The sequence below is a fragment of the Piliocolobus tephrosceles genome, chromosome 16 (assembly GCF_002776525.5).
Source record: "Piliocolobus tephrosceles isolate RC106 chromosome 16, ASM277652v3, whole genome shotgun sequence".
NCBI lineage: Eukaryota > Metazoa > Chordata > Mammalia > Primates > Cercopithecidae > Piliocolobus > Piliocolobus tephrosceles.
This window is the reverse complement of record NC_045449.1, coordinates 1,462,676-1,484,030: the sequence shown is the minus strand read 5'-3', so window position 1 is coordinate 1,484,030 and position 21,355 is coordinate 1,462,676. Positions and strand designations below refer to the sequence as shown.

At 53.7% G+C, this 21,355-nt stretch overlaps 3 protein-coding genes across 3 annotated transcripts in view; all 3 read left to right on the top strand.

The window, feature by feature from the left end:
• PRPF8 (pre-mRNA processing factor 8) overlaps window positions 1-14,207 on the top strand; it is a 36,537-nt gene extending 22,330 nt beyond the window's left edge. The window contains exons 25-43 of the mRNA XM_023184457.1: window positions 3,332-3,579; window positions 3,693-3,872; window positions 4,080-4,215; window positions 4,323-4,492; window positions 4,657-4,786; window positions 4,910-5,056; window positions 5,240-5,400; window positions 5,675-5,866; window positions 6,424-6,661; window positions 6,801-6,929; window positions 7,770-7,883; window positions 7,962-8,135; window positions 9,001-9,194; window positions 10,532-10,771; window positions 10,867-11,008; window positions 13,044-13,184; window positions 13,282-13,421; window positions 13,525-13,727; window positions 13,879-14,207. Of these exons, the coding sequence (XP_023040225.1) occupies window positions 3,332-3,579; window positions 3,693-3,872; window positions 4,080-4,215; window positions 4,323-4,492; window positions 4,657-4,786; window positions 4,910-5,056; window positions 5,240-5,400; window positions 5,675-5,866; window positions 6,424-6,661; window positions 6,801-6,929; window positions 7,770-7,883; window positions 7,962-8,135; window positions 9,001-9,194; window positions 10,532-10,771; window positions 10,867-11,008; window positions 13,044-13,184; window positions 13,282-13,421; window positions 13,525-13,727; window positions 13,879-14,033 (3,234 nt within the window). The 3' untranslated portion in view covers window positions 14,034-14,207. The remainder of the gene's footprint in view (window positions 1-3,331; window positions 3,580-3,692; window positions 3,873-4,079; window positions 4,216-4,322; window positions 4,493-4,656; window positions 4,787-4,909; window positions 5,057-5,239; window positions 5,401-5,674; window positions 5,867-6,423; window positions 6,662-6,800; window positions 6,930-7,769; window positions 7,884-7,961; window positions 8,136-9,000; window positions 9,195-10,531; window positions 10,772-10,866; window positions 11,009-13,043; window positions 13,185-13,281; window positions 13,422-13,524; window positions 13,728-13,878) is intronic.
• Window positions 14,208-14,539: 332 nt separating this feature from the next.
• Window positions 14,540-18,677, top strand: RILP (Rab interacting lysosomal protein). Its single transcript, XM_023184459.1, has 8 exons — window positions 14,540-15,317; window positions 15,388-15,481; window positions 15,584-15,690; window positions 15,818-16,054; window positions 16,363-16,505; window positions 16,881-17,003; window positions 17,840-17,923; window positions 18,210-18,677. The coding sequence occupies exons 1-8, from the start codon at window positions 15,096-15,098 to the stop codon at window positions 18,385-18,387; spliced, it is 1,188 nt and encodes a 395-aa protein (XP_023040227.1). The 5' UTR covers window positions 14,540-15,095; the 3' UTR covers window positions 18,388-18,677.
• A 141-nt stretch (window positions 18,678-18,818) lies between these two features.
• Window positions 18,819-21,353, top strand: SCARF1 (scavenger receptor class F member 1). The gene is made up of 4 exons (XM_026449642.1): window positions 18,819-19,234; window positions 19,558-19,619; window positions 19,829-19,930; window positions 20,789-21,353. Exons 1-4 carry the CDS (start codon window positions 19,017-19,019, stop codon window positions 21,316-21,318), a joined length of 912 nt encoding a protein of 303 aa, XP_026305427.1. The 5' UTR covers window positions 18,819-19,016; the 3' UTR covers window positions 21,319-21,353.
• The last annotated feature ends 2 nt before the right edge of the window (window positions 21,354-21,355 follow it).

Sequence of the window (21,355 nt, the reverse complement as noted above, 5' to 3'; positions counted from 1 at the left end):
CCTGAGCCACAGAGCGAGACTCTGTGGCTCAGGCTGGAGTGCAGTGGCGTGATCTTGGCTCACTGCAACCTCCGCCTCCTGGGTTCAAGCAATTTTCCTGCCTCAGCCTCCTGAGTAGCTGGGATTACAGGCAGCCACCACCATGCCCAGCTAATTTTTGTATTTTTAGTAGAGACGGGGTTTCACCATGTTGGACAGGCTGGTCTCGAACCCCTGACCTCATGATCCACCCACCTCAGCCTCCCAAAGTGCTGGGATTGCAGGCATGAGCCACCGCGCCCAGCCAGTGAAAAGTATATTCTAATTTCCCTTATGAGTTCATATTTCACCTGAGGTTGTTTTGAATTACGCTGTTTACATATTTGGAGGTTTCCCTTACTAGTTTCTACTTTGATTCCATGATGATTAGGAAACATGTTCTATATGATCTTAGTTTTTAAAAATGTATCAAAAATTTTTTTTTAAATAATTAATTTAGAGGTGGGGTCTCACTCTTGCTTAGGCTGGTCTCAAATTCCTGGGCTCAAGTGATCCTCCTGCCTTAGCCTTCCAAAGAGTTAAGATTATGGGCATGAGCTACTGCATCTGGCTGAGGCTGAGTTTTTTTTTTTTTTGAGACGGAGTCTCGCTCTGTCACCCAGGCTGGAGTGCTGTGGCCGGATCTCGGCTCACTGCAAGCTCCGCCTCCCGGGTTCGGGCCATTCTGTTGCCTCAGCCTCCCGAGTAGCTGGGACTACAGGTGCTGCCACCACACCCGGCTTTTTTTTTTCTTTTCTTTTTTTTTTTTTAGTAGAGATGGGGTTTCACTGTGTTAGCCAGGATAGTCTCGATCTCCTGACCTTGCGATCCTCCCACCTCGGCCTCCCAAAGTGCTGGGATTACAAGCATGAGCCACCGTGCCTGGCCGAGGCTGACTTTTTGATGTCCTTGCATATAGTCTATCTTGGTGCCTGTCCCATGTGTGCTAGAAAAGATCTGTTAATCTGTATTCTGCTATTGTTAGGTTGAGTATTGTACAAATGTTAGATTCAGTCAATTGGTTACATTGCTCAAGTCTTCTTTTTTTTTTTTTTTTGAGACGGAGTTTTGCTCTGTCGCCCAGGCTGGAGTGTAGTGGCCGGATCTCAGCTCACTGCAAGCTCCGCCTCCGGGGTTTACACCATTCTCCTGCCTCAGCCTCCCAAGTAAGCTGGGACTACAGGCGCCTGCCACCTCGCCCAGCTAGTTTTTTGTATTTTTCAGTAGAGACGGGGTTTCACCATGTTAGCCAGGATGGTCTCGATCTCCTGACCTCGTGATCCGCCCGTCTCGGCCTCCCAAAGTGCTGGGATTACAGGCTTGAGCCACCGCGCCCGGCCCACATTGCTCAAGTCTTCTATATTCTTAGTGATATTTTTTGTATACTTCTGTCGGTTACTGAGAAGTATTAGAAATCTCTAGTAATCCCAGCAGTTTGGGAGGCTGAGGCTGGTGGATTGCTTGAGCACAGGAGTTCGAGACCAGCCTGGGCAACATAGTGAAACCCCATCTCTACAAAAAAATACAAAAATTAGCTGGGTGTGGTGGTACATGCCTGTAGTCCCAGCTACTTAGGAGGCTGAGGTGGGAGAGTCTCTTGAGCTTAGGAGGTGGAGGCTGCAATGAGTGGAGATGGTGCCATTGTACTCCAGCCTGGGCAACAGAGCAAGACCCTGTCTCCAAAAACAGAAAGCTCCAGCTACAGCTGTGAGTTTCTTTTCTTTGAGGTCCATCATTTTTGAGATTCTGTTATTAGTTACATAATGTATTTAGGATTATTAGGTCTTCTGAATGAGTTGACTACTTTATCATATCAAATATCCCTCTGTATTCCTGATAGTATTCCATGGTCTGAAGTCTTGTCTTACATCAGTAGTGCCACTCCAGCTTTGTTTTGTGTTTCCATGGGTGTATTTTTCCATCTTTTTACTGTTAATCTGTGTCTTTGTAATTAAAGTTTATTTCCTATCGACAGCATATAGTTGGATCTTTTTTCGTTGTTGTTGTTTTTGAGATGGAGTCTCTCCTTTTGTCGCCCAGGCTGGAGTGTAGTGGCGTGATCTTGGCTCACTACAACCTCTGCCTCCCGAGTTCAAGTGATTCTCCTACCTCAGCCTCCCAAGTAACTGAGTCTACAGGCGCGTGCCACCACGCCCAGCTAATTTTCATATTTTTAGTAGAGACAGGGTTTCACCATGCTGGCCAGGCTGATTTCGAACTCCTGACCCCGAGGCCCGCCTTGGTCTCCAAAAGTGCTGGGATTACAGGTGTGAACCACCAAGCCCGGCCTTTTTATTTAAATCCAGTTTGACAATGTTTGTCTTACAAATGGTCTAAATACCTCAATTAAGGTTAATGTAACCATCAATGTGGCAATTAGGTCAGTTTAAATCTACCATCTTTTTTTTTTTTTTAATTATTTTTTTTCTGTTTTTCTCTTGTCCTGCCTTCTTCTGAATTTAGTTGTTTTATGACTTTATCTCCACTCTTCACTTACTTGGCTACATGGTTTTTTTTCTTCTTATTTGCTCTAAGATTTACAGTATACATCCCTCACTTATCACGATCTACTGTGACCATTAGTCTACTACGGATCACTTGACATATAGTATAAGAACCTTAGAATAATACACTTTAACTTCCACTCCCACTCTTAGTAGTATTTTTGTCATAACATTTTAGTTGTACATGTATTATAAGTGCTATAATACTTTGTTACTCTTTTTGCTTTGAACAGCCTTTATCTTTTATAGAAATTGCAAAATGAGAAAAAATATTTTTTGCATTTTACTCACATACTATGTCTATTTCTGGTGTTCTTCACTACTTTGTATAGCTCCATCTGGTGTGCTTTTTCTTTTCTTTTTTTTTTTTGAGACAGAGTCTAGCTCTGTCTCCCAGGCTGGAGTGCAGTGGTGCAATCTCAGCTCACTGCAACCTCTGCCTCCTGGGTTCAAATGATTCTCCTGCCTCAGCCTCCTGAGTAGCTGGGATTATAGGCACCTGCCACCACACCCGGCTAATTTTTGTATTTTTAGTAGAGACAGGGTTTTGTCATGTTGGCCAGGCTGGTCTCCCAACTTCTGGGCTCAAGCAGTCTTCCCACCTTGGCCTCCCAAAGTGCTGGGATTATAGGCATGAGCCACTGCAGCCAGCCTCATTGTGATTTTGCTTTCTATTTCCCTAGTGACTCATGATGTTGAACTCAAATCTTTCTTGAGTAGTAGAGATAAAATAACTGGATCAAGTAAGTAGTCTCCACCCTCCCCGCCCTGGCTCATCTGTAATTGACTTTTTTTTCTACTGTCTTCAGATTGTGAATAAGTGGAATACAGCTCTCATTGGCCTTATGACATACTTTCGGGAGGCTGTGGTGAACACCCAGGAGCTCTTGGACTTACTAGTAAAGTGTGAGAACAAGATCCAGACACGCATCAAGATCGGACTCAACTCCAAGATGCCAAGTCGGTTCCCCCCGGTTGTGTTCTACACGCCTAAGGAGCTGGGTGGACTCGGCATGCTCTCAATGGGCCATGTGCTCATCCCCCAGTCCGACCTCAGGTACAGCCGGTTCAACAGATTTCTAAACCCTGTCGCTTAGGCCCTGAGGGAAGTGGATATTTCTTTAGTTTTAGGCTTTATTTTTTCTCTAATCTTGGTTGTACCCCAAACAGGTGGTCCAAGCAGACAGATGTAGGTATCACACACTTCCGTTCAGGAATGAGCCATGAAGAAGACCAGCTGATTCCCAACTTGTACCGCTACATACAGCCGTGGGAGAGCGAGTTCATTGATTCTCAGCGGGTCTGGGCTGAATACGCACTCAAGAGGCAAGAGGCCATTGCTCAGAACAGGTGGGCATCTAGGAGGGCATGCCAACCCTGGGGCAGGGGCAGGTGGTGGCCTTTGGACTGTGTGTGGAGTTCAGGGTCAGAGCATGCCATGGTTTTATGGAGGTGAGAAGGCTGGTTCTACTGACCCTAGTTATTGTTGGCCAGGAAGGAGTGCTGAGCTCCTCATGTGAGATCGCATTTTGACTTGCATCTTTCTTTTTTTGGAAGACGCCTGACTTTGGAAGACCTAGAAGATTCATGGGATCGTGGCATTCCACGAATCAATACCCTCTTCCAGAAGGACCGGCACACACTGGCTTATGATAAGGGCTGGCGCGTCAGAACGGACTTTAAGCAGTATCAGGTATGTGGAGGGAGGAGATTTCCCTCAATTAGGAAAATCCATGACTATCCCAGAAACTTGGGGCAATAGGCCCCCAGAAGCTTGACCGTGCCTGCCTTCCTCTCTAGGTTTTGAAGCAGAATCCATTCTGGTGGACACACCAGCGCCACGATGGGAAGCTCTGGAACCTGAACAACTACCGCACAGACATGATCCAGGCCCTGGGCGGTGTGGAAGGCATTCTGGAACACACACTCTTTAAGGGCACTTACTTCCCTACCTGGGAGGGGCTTTTCTGGTGAGGATTCTCCTCTCTTAGACGGACCTGTCACAACCCTTTGAGCTCATCTCTTGTGTACTCTGTGATTTCCTGTGGTGTTCCCCAGACAGCCCCCTCCAGGAGGTCAGCGGTGTGCTGGGAGATGGCAGGGTATCCCCTCACCTGCATCTCTTGCTCCTCAGGGAGAAGGCCAGTGGCTTTGAGGAGTCTATGAAGTGGAAGAAGCTGACGAATGCTCAGCGATCAGGATTGAACCAGATTCCCAATCGTAGATTCACCCTCTGGTGGTCCCCAACCATTAATCGAGCCAATGTGAGTGGGATTGATAGACACTGGAGACGGGAAGCTAAAAACAGTTGTTTCTTCTTGCCTTGGTTATGTCATGAGTACCCGAGTCCCTCGATCTCTAATGTCCCATTGTCGTTTTCCTGGCAGGTATACGTAGGCTTCCAGGTGCAGCTAGACCTGACGGGTATCTTCATGCACGGCAAGATCCCCACGCTGAAGATCTCTCTCATCCAGATCTTCCGAGCTCACCTGTGGCAGAAGATCCATGAGAGCATCGTTATGGACTTGTGTCAGGTGGGCTGGAATCGAGGGAGAGGGTGCTATAGAGAGTCAGCTCAGCTTGCTCTTTTGCATATGGGAAATCCACCCTGGAAGCTCTGAGGATGAAACTCCTATTGCCTCATTGTCATATTCTACAAATTCTGATTTTAATTGGGCTTCCTTAACAAGTCTTAATGTCTCCATCTTTTCCTTCAGGTGTTTGACCAGGAACTCGATGCACTGGAAATTGAGACAGTACAAAAGGAGACAATCCATCCCCGAAAGTCGTATAAGATGAACTCTTCCTGTGCAGATATCCTGCTCTTTGCCTCCTATAAGTGGAACGTCTCCCGGCCCTCATTGCTGGCTGACTCCAAGTAAGTGCCTCAGGACCCAGCCCTGGGCAGCCAGGAACTTTAGTTTTCCTGTTCTTCTAGCACTACAACTTTAGGAATTGTCCCTGTCTGCCTTTGTTTCAAACTTGGAGCCAGTGCTACCCCTGGAGCCTTAGTCAAGCTGCTGATTTTCTGGGGTCTTGCTGATCTGAAACAAGTTGGTGGAGTGGGTGGGATGGTGTTGGAATTTAAGTGGTTCTGGGGGCATTGGTTATGCCCATGGATTCCTAGAAGCTTGAACCCTCTTGATTTTCAGGGATGTGATGGACAGCACCACCACCCAGAAATACTGGATTGACATCCAGTTGCGCTGGGGGGACTATGATTCCCACGACATTGAGCGCTACGCACGGGCCAAGTTCCTGGACTACACCACGGACAACATGAGTATCTACCCTTCACCCACAGGTGTACTCATTGCCATTGACCTGGCCTATAACTTGCACAGGTGAGTTGAGGCTCAGAACCATGTATTTTCAGGCCAGGCGCAGTGGCTCACACCTGTGATCCCAGCATTTTGGGAGGCTGAGGTGGGCAGATTGCCTGAGCTTGGGAGTTTGAGACCAGTCTGGGCAACATGTTGAAATCCCATCTCTACTAAAATACAAAAAATTAGCTGGACGTGGTGGTCCGCGCCTGTAGTCCCAGCTACTCGGAAGGCTGAGTTGGGAGAATTGCTTGAACCCAGGAAGCGGAGGTTGCAGTGAGCCGAGATTGTGCCACTGCACTCCAGCCTGTGTGACAGAGCAAGACTCTTGTCACACACACACACACACACACACACACAATCCATGTATTTTCCATTAGCCCCATACTTTAGTCATACTTTTTTACTTCACCTGAGTGAGAGGAAGTGGCCCATGGGTCACTGATTCTCTTCTCCAACCTGTATGTACACATGTCAGCCTGGCCAACAGTCTTTCTTCCTCCGTAGAGTTGCAGTTTGTCTTGTTTCTGGGGCTATCAGCCTGGTCTCAACTTTTCTTGACCCTTTTACCTTCCCAGTGCCTATGGAAACTGGTTCCCAGGCAGCAAGCCTCTCATCCAGCAGGCCATGGCCAAGATCATGAAGGCAAACCCTGCCCTGTACGTGTTACGTGAACGGATCCGCAAGGGGCTACAGCTCTATTCATCTGAGCCCACTGAGCCTTATTTATCTTCTCAGAACTATGGTGAGCTCTTCTCCAACCAGATTATCTGGTTTGTGGATGACACCAACGTCTACAGAGTGACTATTCACAAGGTGAGTGTTCCCAGCAGTGTATGGGTGCAGGACTCTGTACAGGGCTGTGGGAGGGGAATGGGCTCAGTGTGTACACATGCTGGGAAGAAGGCAGGGTGGTGATGTGTAGGCCATGCTAACGAATGCAGTCCTTCTCTAGACCTTTGAAGGGAATTTGACAACCAAGCCCATCAACGGAGCCATCTTCATCTTCAACCCACGCACAGGGCAGCTGTTCCTCAAGATAATCCACACATCTGTGTGGGCGGGACAGAAGCGTCTAGGGCAGGTGAGCAGGTTGAAAGATGAAGAGGCCATAGAACCATGTTGCCTCTTATTCTTGGGGTGGACTGGGTAGTATTTACTGGTTTGTTAGATGAAAGGCCGAGAACATCTCATTTGGACTTATCCCCTAAATTCCTTGGGTAGTATTCTGTGGGAGGTCCAAGAGTGTATGAGGTGCTTCGTTCCCTTCCAGCGGGTCTGTTTCCTGAATTTCTAACCTTTCTTGAACAGGGCTATCAAAAATCATTTTTCCAAAGGCAACACTTATTCTTGAAACATCCACTTTGACTCAGTCTCTTCCCCACCTCAGAACTCTTGCTGAATTAACTCTTCTTTAGCTTCCTAGACATTCAACATCTGGCTGGGCTGTATCTGTCCAGCCAGTTTCTCTTCCTTTACATTTATAGCATGTTTCATCTTACAGTCAGTCTAGAATCTTAGTAGCCCAAACCCCGATGCTCATCTCCACATCTGTGTTTTGCTCGTATTTTTCTTTCTAGAATGAACTCCCCTCTTTGCTCTGTTAATCACAGTCCCTCCTTAAGACACATTTTTTTGGGCAGCTTTTTTCTGATCCTAGTAGCTTTAATTTCTTTTGCTCCTGAACTCTAATACAGTATGTAGTTTAGCACATACTCATGTGTCAGCGTGTGGTATTGTCTTGTTGAAAGGGGCTGTCAGCCTGGTCATTGGACACAGCCGTTTGATACTTTCTACCTTCTAAGTGCCTAACATTTAACACCAGCGTTCAGTAGAAACAGTTGGATTATTTCAAAACTAGGATATTCTGTTCTAGTTGATCTAGGAGGGTAGAGACTAAATTTCCATTTTCTTCTCTCTTAAGTTGGCTAAGTGGAAGACGGCTGAGGAGGTGGCCGCCCTGATCCGATCTCTGCCTGTGGAGGAACAGCCCAAGCAGATCATTGTCACCAGGAAGGGCATGCTGGACCCACTGGAGGTAAGAGGGTGGGTGGGTAGAAGAAAAGAACCTGAGACCTTTAGGCCGTTTCTCATCTTGGACTTGATCTTGTCTTAGGTGCACTTACTGGACTTCCCCAATATTGTCATCAAAGGATCGGAGCTCCAACTCCCTTTCCAGGCGTGTCTCAAGGTGGAAAAGTTTGGGGATCTCATCCTTAAAGCCACTGAGCCCCAGATGGTTCTCTTCAACCTCTACGACGACTGGCTCAAGACTATTTCATCTTACACGGTATGAACCTCGGGAAGAGAAGATCGCTGGAGGAGGAGCAGGTTTAGGGTCAGGAGAAGATGCTGTGTCTTAGGTTTTTTCCATTTTCACATTTTTAGCCTATAGATTGGGTGGGAACTCTGGACTGTCATGAGGGTTTAAGACCTTAAAGTTAAAAATCAACTCTTGGGGTTGGGTGCAGTGGCTCACACCTGTAATCCCGTGTGTGAGCCACGGGAGGCTGAGGTGGGTGAGTCACCTGAAGTCAGGAGTTTGAGACCAGGCTGGCCAACATGACGAGACCCCATCTCTACTAAAAATACAAAAAAAATTAGCCGGGTGTGGTGGGACGTGCCTGTAGTCCCAGCTACTCAGGAGGCTGAGGCAGGAGAATCACCGGAACCCAGGAGGCAGGGGTTGCAGTGAGCTGAGATGGCACCATTGCCCTCCAGCCTGGGTGACAGAGAGACTGTCTCAAGAAAAATAAATAAATAAATAAAAAAGGCCGGGCGCGGCGGCTCACGTCTGTAATCCCAACACTTCGGGAGGCTGAGGCAGGTGGATCACGAGGTCAGGAGATTGAGACCATCCTGGCTAACAGGGTGAAACTCCATCTCTACTAAAAATACAAAAAATTAGCCAGGCGTGGTGGCAGGGGCCTGTAATCCCAGCTACTCCAAAGGCTGAGGCAGGAGAATGGCATGAACCGGGGAGATAGAGCTTGCAGTGAGCTGAGATTGCGCCACTGCACCCCAGCCTGGGCGACAGAGCGAGACTCCATCTCAGAAAAAAAAAAAAACAAAACTTGGGTTTCATGAAAGGTTAGGATTAAAGTGGGAGAGCCTCAAGCAGCGGACCTACCCCACTCTTCCAAATATTTTCCTAGGCCTTCTCCCGTCTCATCCTGATTCTGCGTGCCCTACATGTGAACAATGACCGGGCAAAAGTGATCCTGAAGCCAGACAAGACTACTATTACAGAACCACACCACATCTGGCCCACTCTGACTGATGAAGAGTGGATCAAGGTCGAGGTGCAGCTCAAGGATCTGATCTTGGCTGACTACGGCAAGAAAAACAAGTGAGCAGTGCTGGTGGGGAGACAGATAGGAGGTCTGTATGTGGTTTTCTGGCGTTTGGAAGCATTTAGCCTTACAAGTTTCTCCAGAAGGCCAGGTACAGTGGCTCATGCCTGTAATCCCAGCACTTTGGGAGGCCGAGGTGGGTAGATCATTTGAGGTCAGGAGTTTGAAACCATCCTGGCCAACATGGTGAAACCCCGTCTCTACTAAAAATACAAAAATTAGCCAGTTGTGGTGGCGCTTGCCTGTGATCCCAGCTACTTGGGAGGCTGAGGCAGGAGAATTGCTTGAACCTTGGGGGCGGAGGTTGCAGTGAGCCAAGATCGCACCACTGCACTCCAGCCTGGGTGACAAAAGTGAGATTCTGTCTCAAAAAAAAAGAAAAGTTTATCGATAAATTATCTTGTCTTGGCCGGGCTTGAGTGCTCATGCTAGTAATACCAGCACTTTGGGAGGCCAAGGTGGGAGGATTGCATGAGCCAGGAGTTGAAACCAGCCTGATCAACAAAAGAGACTGACCCCATCTCTACAAAAGAAAAAATTTAAAATAGGTGTGGTGGTGCATGGCTGTAGTCCCAGCTTCATGGAGGCTGAGGCAAGAGGCTTGCTTGAGCCCAGGAGTTTGAAGCTGCAGTGAGCCATGATTATGCCACTGTACTCCCGCCTGGGTGACAGAGCAAGACCCTATCTTGAAAACAAGGAAAGAAATTATCTTACAGAGTCTCATAGAAGAGAGTTACAGCAGTGTCTTTCAATAGTATGGGAAGCGTCTGTGTTTTAGGGCTTCAGTCTGACTCTTGGCCGTTGTTTCTCACTGTTGCCATTTTGAACAGGGCATTTCTTACTGTCCATACATGGTAAGAACTTTGAACATCCGAGACCCTAAGTATCCGACACTGCTACCAACACACACACACACACACACACACACACACCTTTCTCTCCTCGTCTCCCTCCGTCATCGTGGCAACCCAAACTATTCATAGGGTGACTGACAATACCACCTCTGATTACGAACCAGTATCGTAGGGTTTCTGGGGTTTCCATTTCTGAGAACTGTTCCGTGCCAGAGCATTGTTTTGGTCAAGGAAGCGTGGGGTGTATGGATGCTAAACAGTGGTAAGGTGCACACGCTGTGTGCTGTCCTGCTTGGATCTGATGAATCTTGGAAGTGTTAGTGTGCCTCCGTTTCACACTTCCTGTAGAAGCAGCTCTTGTGGATTGTCTGGGGCGTGAGTATAGGCTGCCCTGTCCTACCAAGTTACACCCTTTCCATTGAGGCAGAAGTGACCAAGGGGAAGGGAGCTTTTTAATATAACCCACACCGTCCCCACAGTGTGAATGTGGCATCACTGACCCAATCGGAAATTCGAGACATCATCCTGGGTATGGAGATCTCGGCACCGTCACAGCAGCGGCAGCAGATTGCTGAGATCGAGAAGCAGACCAAGGAACAGTCGCAGCTCACGGCAACACAGACTCGCACTGTCAACAAGCATGGCGATGAGATCATCACCTCCACCACCAGCAACTATGAGACCCAGACTTTCTCATCCAAGACTGAGTGGAGGGTCAGGTACTGTCAGGGGCAAGAGGGTGGGGGTGGAAAGGCCGGCTGCACTACCTAAGGTGCTGGGCTGAGTGATGCTGACACTCCCTACCCGTTTTTAGGGCCATCTCTGCTGCCAACCTGCACCTAAGGACCAATCACATCTATGTTTCATCTGACGACATCAAGGAGACTGGCTACACCTACATCCTTCCCAAGAATGTGCTTAAGAAGTTCATCTGCATATCTGACCTTCGGGCCCAAGTAAGTGGACTCAGGCCACAGTGTGTGCCCAATGCATTTTGTGCCTAAAACGCTGACCTGAGATTGTCTAGAACTTGAGATGCTGGTTTCAAGATTCATGGATGAGTAATTATGCAAGGATAGCCAAAACAACGAGGCGGGTTTTGGCCCCATGAGATAGCAAAAGCTGTGGCAGCTGAGAGAAGGTAGTAAATGTAGTATTAACCTGATAGTATTTGGAAGAGAATAGATATGATTAGAAACAAATTCCTGACCAGGTGTGCATAGTGGTTCACGCCTGTAATCTCAACACTAGGCTAGGCGCAGTGGCTAATGACTGTAATCCCAGCACTTTGGGAGGCTGAGGTGGGTGGATCACCTGAGGTCAGGAGCTCAAGACCAGCCTGACCAATATGGTGAAACCCCGTCTCTACTAAAAATACAAAAAATTAGCCAGGCATGGTGGCATGCGCCTGTAGTTGCAGCTACTAGGGAGGCTGAGACAGGAGAATTGCTTGAACCCAGGTGGGGGAGATTGCAGTGAGCCAAGATTGCGTCACTGCACTCCAGCCTGGGCAACAGAGGAAGACTCCGTCTAGGAAAAAAAAAAAAAACATGTGCCTATAGTCCCATCTACTCAGGAGGCTGAGGCTGCTTGAACCCAAGCAGTGAGCTTTGATGACCACTGCACTCCAGGTGGGGCGCACTGGCTCATGGCTAATCCCAGCATTGTAGGAGGCCGAAGTGGGCAGATCTTTGGAGCCCAGGAGTTCGAGACCAGCCTGGGCAACATGACGAAATGCTGTCTCTACAAAAAAATTAGAAAACTAGCTAGGCATGGTGGCCCACACCTGTAATCTCAGCTACTCAGGAGCCTGAGGTGGGAAGATCACCTGATCCTGGAGGGTGGTGAGTCTAGTGAGCTGAGATCACGTCACTGCATGCTAACCTGGGTGACAGAGTGATACCCTGTCAAAAAAGAGAAAAGATGCATAACTTTACTAGTGTATCAGGGATATTCATAGTTTATAAAACATCACTTTGGGCCGAGGCGGCTGGATCACCTGAGGTCAGGAGTTCAAGACCAGCGAGGCCAACATGGCAGAACCCTGTCTCTATGAAATATGTGAAAATTAGTGGGGCATGGTGGCATGTGCCTGTAGTCCCAGCTACTCAGGAGGCTGACGCAGAATTGCTTGAACCCAGGAGGTGGAGGTTGTAGTCAGCTAAGATCACACCACTGCACTCCAGCCTGGGCGACAGAGTGAGACTCCATCTCAAAAAAACCCACTATTAGTGGCTGTCAGGTTGGCAAATTTGAGAAGACTGTTAATATCCTGTGTGGGTGAGTTTATAGTAAACAGATCCTCTTACTTGGTGATAATGTAAAATTTAAAATAGCACCAAGTGCTGGATTTCCAGATGTTTTCAGCTTGTGAAAATACATTGAGCTGGAGGTTTGTATGCTCATTTGCTTATGAATGCTCTACTTAATAATCAGCTGGGGAGCTTGTGAGCAGTGCAGATTCCTGGACCCCACTCAGGAGGTCCTGATGTGGGAAGTCCGAGATGAGGTCCATGTTTAACATTTTGAACAAGCACTGCAGCCGATTCTGATACAGGGGTTCTGATCACGTTTTAAAAAAACTGTCCTCGGCCGGGCACGGTGGCTCAAGCCTGTAATCCCAGCACTTTGGGACGCCGAGATGGGCGGATCACGAGGTCAGGAGATCGAGACCATCCTGGCTAACACGGTGAAACCCCGTCTCTACTAAAAATACAAAAAAACTAGCCGGGCAAGGTGGCGGGCGCCTGTAGTCCCAGCTACTCGGGAGGCTGAGCCAGGAGAATGGCGTGAACCCGGGAGGCGGAGCTTGCAGTGAGCTGAGATCCGGCCACTGCACTGCAGCCCAGGGGACGGAGCGAGACTCCATCTCAAAAAAAAAAAAAAAAACTGTCCTCGTTCTTGGGGGAAGGAAGGAAAACAGAGGGCTGGGAGCTCCAACTCTGAGCTGGTACTAAGAAGAGTTTTGGTCCCTGACCCCTTTGTCTCCAGATTGCAGGATACCTGTATGGGGTGAGCCCACCAGATAACCCCCAGGTGAAGGAGATACGCTGCATCGTGATGGTGCCACAGTGGGGCACTCACCAGACGGTGCACCTGCCGGGCCAGCTGCCCCAGCATGAGTACCTCAAGGTAATGGGAAGTAATGGAGCCTGAGTGTGGAAGAGCTGGTGCGATTCCTGTCTGCAGATGGGATTCTGAAGAGCTCTGTACTCCTCTTTACCTATAGGAGATGGAACCCTTAGGTTGGATCCACACTCAGCCGAATGAGTCCCCGCAGTTATCACCCCAGGATGTCACCACCCATGCCAAGATCATGGCTGACAACCCATCTTGGGATGGCGAGAAGACCATTATCATCACGTGCAGGTAGGCCTGGGCTCCTTGGGAGGAAGTATGGTGGGGCAGGGATTGCAGGCCAGGGCCCAGAACAGTGACCTGAGCTGTGACTCTGCCCTCGTCCCTCCCCCAGCTTCACACCAGGCTCCTGTACACTGACGGCCTACAAGCTGACCCCCAGTGGCTACGAATGGGGCCGCCAGAACACAGACAAGGGCAACAACCCCAAGGGCTACCTGCCTTCACACTATGAGAGGGTCCAGATGTTGCTGTCCGACCGCTTCCTTGGCTTCTTCATGGTCCCTGCCCAGTCCTCGTGGAACTACAACTTTATGGGTAAGTGGGAGGAGCCTGGGGACGTGGGGATAGCAGTAGGGATAAGGTGAGGCCATCGCCCGTCACACTTGGGGCCTGGCTGGCCTGGAGGTGGTGCAGGCTGCATGAGGCGGGAGCCCTGTTGACGCTGGCTATTTCCTTCTCCCCGAAGGTGTTCGGCATGACCCCAACATGAAATATGAGCTGCAGCTGGCGAACCCCAAAGAGTTCTACCACGAGGTGCACAGGCCTTCCCACTTCCTCAACTTCGCCCTCCTGCAGGAGGGGGAGGTTTACTCTGCGGACCGGGAGGACCTGTATGCCTAGCTGTCTCCCTGCTTCCAGCTTCAGCCTCCTGAGGCCGGAGCCTCAGCCCCTCCAGACAGGCCGCTGACATTCAGCAGCTTGGCCTCTCCCTCTGTCTGTGCTTGTTGTGGTGTTGACCTCCTGATGGCTTGTCATCCTGAATAAAATATAATAATAAATTTTGTATAAATAGGAGTTCAGGGGCTGTTTGTTTTTTTCCCCCCGAACCCAAATTCTGGATTTAGGTCTAACAGGAGAAGGAAACAGCCAAAGTTAACAGGGCTCCTGCCTCGTGTAGTCTGCACCGCCTCCAAGCCAGCCAGGCCCCCGGTGTGACTGGACTGGAGCGGTTTACAGCGAGATGCTGGGCTCAGCTGTGGAGGGGGAGTATGAGGCCGCCTTCCTATTCAGGGCTTTGGGGTAGATAGCCCCTGGACTCAGTGGAGACCTGAGGCGGGGCTGGGCTTTCACACTCCGCTGCCTTGACCACATTTGCTGCTTTCTCTACAAAACAGTACTTGGAAGCCCTCGCCTCCTTTCCACAGTTCTGAGAGCGGTTGACCTTTCCCGGGTCTAGGAACTCTGTGGCTTGCGCTGAGCGGCTGTGGTGTCCAGCCCAGCCCTTTAAGCTGTGTCACTCCTGGTCAGGAAAATAAGTACACAGGCAGACAGCTGGTGTACAGCCGGGCAGAGGCCAGTGACTGGCTGCCTACCTGTCACCTCTTGCCTGGAGTGCCCCGCTGCCAAGTTGGCCCCATGACTCCACACACGGGGGCGGAGCCTGGACTGGGCCTGTGGGGAGGGCTCCACTAAAGTGACCACTTGCAGCCCTGAGCCTCAGCTCTTGGACGTCTGGCTGGAAGTTGGCTGTCCTGTTTCCTGTGACCTTGGGCATGGAAAGGGCAGGGTCCAGGGGACCTAGGACACTATCTCCCTTCCCCACGCCTTCTCCCTCGTTCCTCCCCACCCTTTTCGCTTCTACCCCGCCCACACAGCCCTAAAGGCTTCCTGGGGCGGAACTGTTTGGCTTTTCCCCGTCTCAGTTGAGGGTGGAGGGATCGCAGCCCTAAGCCTTTGGGTGACATGGAGCCCAGGAGGGCAGTGGCGCCTGGCTGGGGGTCTCGGGAGACCGCAGGGTCCGGAACGGCCGCGGAGCTTGTGTACCATCTAGCCGGAGCCCTGGGCACTGAGCTGCAGGAGCTGGCGCGCCGTTTCGGGCCGGAGGCGGCGGCCGGGCTGGTGCCGCTAGTGGTGCGGGCGCTGGAGCTCCTGGAACAGGCTGCCGTGGGGCCCGCCCCAGACTCGGTGAGTCACGGGCCCCCCTCGCCACCCGCGGGACCCGCAGGGCCGAAGCCTGAGACCCGGGTCTCCCCAGCTGCAGGTGTCGGCGCAGCAGGCGGAGCAGGAGCTGCGGCGGCTGCGGGAGGAGAACGAGCGCCTCCGCAGGGAGCTGCGCGCGGGGCCACAGGGTGAGCGCAGCTCCGGCCAGGACAGGGCGGGTGGCGACCGGCTCGGGTCCTCCTCTCCCTCCCGCGGGCCTCGTGCCGCCGCTAAGAACGCCCCTTCCTCAGAGGAGCGCGCGCTGCTGCGGCAGCTCAAGGAGGTGACGGACCGACAGCGGGACGAACTCCGTGCGCACAACCGCGACCTGCGGCAGCGAGGCCAGGAGACCGAGGCCGTAAGGGCAAGACGTGGGCGGGGCGGGGGCTCGGGGGGCGGAGTGGAGGGCGGAGCGAGGCAGGCACGGGGCGGGGCTCCGGGGTCCTTCGGTGCCCCGCCCACCCCACCGTTTGCTCCGCTCCCAGTTGCAGGAGCAGCTGCAGCGCCTCCTGCTGGTGAATGCTGAGCTGCGGCACAAGCTGGCGGCCGTGCAGATCCAGCTGCGCGCCGCGCAGGACCGCGAGAGGGAGCGCCAGCAGCTTGGCGAAGGCGCGACCATGGCGGCTAAAGAGCGAGCGCAGGGGCAGGCCGGGGCTCCCGGGCACCAGCACGTGCAGGAGCCCGAATGGACAACCGCCGGCGCGGGCGCATCTGAGGACCCGGTGAGTGCCGCAAGAAGGCAAGGACCCAGCCCAGGACTCAGCGTCCAGAGCTCGGTGGGCGCTCGGGCAAGGTTTGCATGCTGCACAGCAGGTCCGCTAGGAAGCGGGGAGGTGGCACACAGATCTGCGCCCCCGGCCGGCTTCGGCTCCTGCTCTCAGCAGGAGCACTGCTCTGTTATCTGTTGGGGCACCCTTGTCCCCCAAGTCTCCCTACCCGTCACTTCCTCTAGCATTCCCATGATGGCCCTGGGGTGGGGGGAACGAACGCCAGCGGAGGCGACCCTCTGACCATGCCTATCCTTCCAAAGGTGGAGGCTGCGCAGCAGCGGGAGCGCCCCTCGGAGGCAGGGCAGTGCTTCAGTCGGGAGGAATTTGAGCAGATCCTTCAGGAGCGGAATGAACTCAAAGCCAAAGTGTTCCTGCTCAAGGAGGAGCTGGCCTACTTCCAGCGGTGAGAGCACTGGGAAGCCAGAGGGCCTCTGATCACCCCACCTCATTCTGGTCATTGACATGTCCACAATGACATGTGCCAGGCCTGCGCTGGGAACTGGGAGGACATGAATTGCATAGCCCCTGCCCTCCTGCAATGTCATCCAGACAGGGGAGAGGGACAGTGCAAAGGGTCGCAGCTGCAGCAGCCAGGGAAACTCTCCTAGGAGGGGCCATGGGGTGTCTGAGGGTGTCAGCAAGGCAGAGCGCTTCAGGTGTTCAGGGAGGAGCCACATGCACAGGTACCAGGAGTGAGGCCTGCGGCTGGCCTCCCCACGGCTGGCATCCCCATGGCTGGCATCCCCACAGCTTTCTCCCTTCCTGCCCTCTTCTGTAGGGAGCTGCTCACAGACCACCGGGTCCCTGGCCTTCTGCTCGAGGCCATGAAGGTGGCTGTCCGGAAGCAGCGGAAGAAGATCAAGGCCAAGATGTTAGGGACACCAGAGGAAGCAGAGAGCAGGTAGGTCCCTGCCTGCATTCCCACTGAGCCAGGCCTCCCTCCCTCATTCTGCTGAGCCTGATGACTCAGCCTGGGCACCCTCTGAGCCCACTGTCTCAGACTGAGGCTATCACCCCAACCTGGTCACCCCTTGAGCCTCTCTAGCCTGGCCACTTCTAGGACCTGCTGACCTGGTCTGGTGGTGTCCCGTGGCCACTGTCCGGCCTGTGCCCTTCTCCCTGGATTTCACCATTCCCCTTACCTTGCCTGCCATCCATTCTGCCTGCCAATGCGGCCTCTCCACATTCATTCTTCAGGTTCCTACCTTGGCTGGGTCTATTTGTTCTTCTGGGGGTGAAACGGTAGCCGCGGCTGTGTCAGGGCCTGCTGCGTGTCAAGCTATAAAATAAAGCTGGCCACAGTGGCTCACTCCTGTAATCCCAGCACTTTGAGAGGCTGAGGCAGGCAGATCACCTGAGGTCAGGAATTCGAGACCAGCCTGGCCAACATGGTGAAACCTCGTCTCTACTAAAAATACAAAAATTAGCTGGGTGTGGTGGCAGGTGCCTGTAATCCCAGCTACTCAGGAGGCTGAGGCAGGAGAATCACTTGAACCTGGGAGGCAGAGGTTGCAGGGAGCTGAGATCGCGCCACTGTACTCCAGCCTGTGACAGAGTGAGACCCTGTCTAAAAAAAAAAAAATTAAAAATTAAAGCCCCTACATCCTGCATCTCCCCAGGGTTGCCTTCTCTCCAGCCCCGGGGGCCCTGCAGTCCCTCCGTCCCCCCTGCTGGATTCCTGTTGTCCCTCAGGGCCTTGATCAATGGCCGTCACGTCTCCTCTCTCCTCTGTCTCAGTGACGATGAGGATGGCTCGTGGCTCCTGCTCTCCGATGATAAGGGAGACCATCCCCCACCCCCGGAGTCCAGAATACAGAGTTTGTATGTTGGGGGAAGGGGAAGGACAAGAGTATGGGGAGGGAGGAAGGGCCCTGGCTTGTTCTTCTCAGGATCCCCTTTCCTGCTTCTCTGCCTGTCACCCTGCTGTCCTTGGCTCTAAGCACACCCTCCCCTCCTGCTTCTCTGGCCCTGGCCCCCATCACCTTCCCACTCCCTCAGGCTGTCCTTTCTTCCCCCTCTTCCCTTTTCTCACCACCCCTTGCCCTCATGCATATCCTTGACCTCTTTGGCTTCCTGGCTGAAAGTGCCTCTGGCTGTCTCTGTCCAGCTTTGGCCTATGGTATCGGGGTCAAGCCGAATCCCCTGAGGATGAGACCAACAGCCCCGCACCCAGCAAGCTAGGGGGAGAAGAGGAGGCCCAACCACAGTCTCCAGCTCCTGATCCGCCCTGTTCTGCCCTCCACGAACGCCTTTGTCTGGGGGCCTCAGCCGCCCCGGAGGCCTGACTTAGGGGTCTAGCTGCGGATGGATGTGTGGCCTCAAATGAGGACACGGCTCCCGCCTTCGCGGCCCTCGCCAGGGGTCTGCCCTAGTCCTGGCCTGTACCAGGGCAGGATGGGGGCTCAGCCCACCTCCCTCTCTACGTCTCTGTACCAAGCCTCTGGGGCCAGATATAAGAGTGCCTCTCTGAGTCTCAGTTTCCCCATCCATGAAATGAGAGCGGACTGCCTAGCTCCCAGGGCTTTGTGCAGACCGCCTGAGCTCATGTAATAAAGAACTGCCCGTAATATACAGAGACTGTTCCTCGCCTGTCTGTCCATGTCTGTCCCGCCTCCCAACCCTGCCAGGCGCAGAGGCAGGCTAAGGGGTCCTCTCGGCTCTCCTTGCTCAGTCACTTAGACGGGGGTGGCTTCTTGAAGCTCGGGCCTTGCTTTGGGAGTGTGGCTTGATGGAAAGCCCTGGCTCTCACCCTCATTCCACCGGCTTCCCTAGCCCTGGCACCCAGAGACCTGCAACTTCATCCTTCTGGCCCTTCCAGGCCGAGGCCACTCAGCCCTGCCATTGCTTTCTTTTTCCTTTCTTTTTTTGAGTGTCAGTCTTTCCAGCCACCCCCTCCGTCTCAGGGAGGTGCCTCATGGCAGCCCGCCCCTCCGGCCTGGTTTCCTCAGGAAAAGCCCTGAGAGGAAGCAGGGAGGGGGTTGGGAGCTGTGGGGGCCAGAAGAACCTGAGCCCTCCCACCGCACCGGCTGCCATGGGGCTGGGGCTGCTGCTCCCGCTGCTGCTGCTCTGGACTCGGGGGACTCAGGGGTCTGAGCTGGACCCCAATGGGCAGCACGTCTGTGTGGCCAGCAGGTGGGTCTTGTGGGAGTCTGATGGCGGGTGGCTGAACCGGTGTTGAGGCCTTTAGGGGACGGAGGAGACTAGGAGGGGGGCTTGGGCTGGAAGGAAGAGCTGCTGATGGCGGCCTGGCAGGTAGCGGCTAGCCAGGGCGGGTGGTGGAAGGGCCAGGGAAGGAGAGGGGAGGGGCTGGGGACCTGAGCTGTAAAGATCTGCTAGGGCCTCCCTAGCTAAGGCTAAACCAGCCTCCCCCACCTCAGCCAGAGTCAGTGATCCACCTTGCTCGGGGCTAGGCTGCACCCCCCGCCTTGTCCGGCTGACCCCTTTTTGCTTCACAGCCCCTCTGCTGAGCTGCAGTGCTGCGCAGGCTGGAGGCAGAAGGATCACGAATGCACAATCCGTGAGTAGCCGGACAGACCCTCAGCCAAGGAGAAGGGAAGCCGTAGCCCAGCAGTAACCCTTCCTTCCTACCCTGCCGGGCCTGCCCTTCCTGACACCGGGCCTGCAGGGGCACCTCTTGAGGAGGCATGGCCCCTGGAGCCAGTGAGAGGGCAGGGGTGTCCCCTGGTCCTGCTCCTGTCTTTCCAACCTGGGTGGGGTGTCTTTCAGCCATCTGTGAGGGGCCGGATGCCTGCCAGAAAGATGAGGTGTGTGTGAAGCCAGGCCTCTGTCGATGCAAACCTGGATTCTTTGGGGCCTACTGCAGCTCCCGTAAGTCTCAAGGGCTGGATGAAGTTGCTGGGCAGAGCTGGGTACAGGGACAGTGGTGTGGGGGCAGGCAAGGCAGGTAGCCATGTAGCCTCAGGACAGCAGGGCCAGGATCCCTCCCAGCTTCACCGGGGAATCGCGGTTCAGAGACAGGAAGTGACGCACACTCCTAGGAGATGGCCTGAGTCACTGGGTTTTCACCCGTATCCACAAAGCCCTGCCCACCTGCGCATCTTCCTCTTCCACTTCTCAGAAAACCTGTGATTCCCGTTCATTGCAAAATGAGTATATTCCTTCTCTTTCCCACATACGCCTTATACATGGGCAGTGGATGGAAGGAGGCCCCAGGCTCGGCTGTCTGCCTTTTCTGGCAGAAAGAAAGGGAAGGGAAAGGGGTTGGGAAGCCAGAGGATGGGCACCAGGAATCAAGGAATCACTAGGGGAAAGGTGGCTTATCCTGCCACCCTGGCGGGCAGCATCCAGGACTGAGATGGGGAGGGAGCCCTCTCTGCTCCAGCCCAGCAGGGATCCACCTCAGCAGGGAGGAGCAGGCATGGAGGAAGGCCCACCCACCTCGGTGCCGCACTCTGGGCAAGTCCACTGCCCACTCAGGATCTCTGAGTGTGTTCTGGAATGTGAAATGGTAGGCTGAGCCTCCCACTAATGGCTAAGGGTTTTCTGTAGGTCAGAGTGGAGCAGGAAGTGACTGTTGCCCAGGACAGGCTGCCGGATGTTCCGAGGGTCTGTCCCCAGCTCTTGGAGGATGGGCCCCGTGCCCCTTTTCCTTGCCTAAGGGGACGCAGGGTAAGGGTCTGCGTGCGGCCCTGAGCCCGCTGACCCCTCCCGTACCCACCTCTGCAGGCTGCCCGGGCCAGTACTGGGGCCCCGACTGCCGTGAGAGCTGCCCCTGCCACCCGCACGGCCAGTGTGAGCCAGCCACGGGCGCGTGCCAGTGCCAGGCCGACCGCTGGGGCGCCCGCTGCGAGTTCCCGTGCGCCTGCGGCCCCCACGGGCGCTGCGACCCCACGACCGGCGTGTGCCGCTGCCAGCCGGGCTGGTGGTCGCCCACGTGCCGCCGCCCGTGCCAGTGCAACCCCGAGGCGGCGCGCTGTGAGCAGGCCACGGGCGCCTGCGTGTGCAAGCCGGGCTGGTGGGGGCGCCGCTGCAGCTTCCGCTGCACCTGCCACGGCTCCCCGTGCGAGCAGGACTCGGGCCGCTGCGTCTGCCGGCCCGGCTGGTGGGGTCCCGAGTGCCGGCAGCAGTGCGAGTGTGTGCGGGGCCGCTGCAGCGCCGCCTCCGGCCAGTGCACCTGCCCGCCCGGCTTCCGCGGAGCGCGCTGCGAGCTGCCCTGCCCGGCTGGGAGCCACGGGGTGCAGTGCGCACACAGGTGAGCGGGCGGGGCGGAGCGGGTGAGTGGGCGGGGCGGCG

Bases quoted from the DNA above. Each gene is read 5' to 3' on its own strand.
- RILP (XM_023184459.1), top strand. From the start codon at position 15,096: ATGGAGCCCAGGAGGGCAGTGGCGCCTGGCTGGGGGTCTCGGGAGACC. The intron at 16,055-16,362 runs GTGAGTGCCGCA...ATCCTTCCAAAG, and splicing joins CGGGCGCATCTGAGGACCCG to GTGGAGGCTGCGCAGCAGCG. The intron at 16,506-16,880 runs GTGAGAGCACTG...CCTCTTCTGTAG, and splicing joins GAGCTGGCCTACTTCCAGCG to GGAGCTGCTCACAGACCACC.
- SCARF1 (XM_026449642.1), top strand. From the start codon at position 19,017: ATGGCAGCCCGCCCCTCCGGCCTGGTTTCCTCAGGAAAAGCCCTGAGA. The intron at 19,235-19,557 runs GTGGGTCTTGTG...TTTGCTTCACAG, and splicing joins CACGTCTGTGTGGCCAGCAG to CCCCTCTGCTGAGCTGCAGT. The intron at 19,620-19,828 runs GTGAGTAGCCGG...GGTGTCTTTCAG, and splicing joins GGATCACGAATGCACAATCC to CCATCTGTGAGGGGCCGGAT.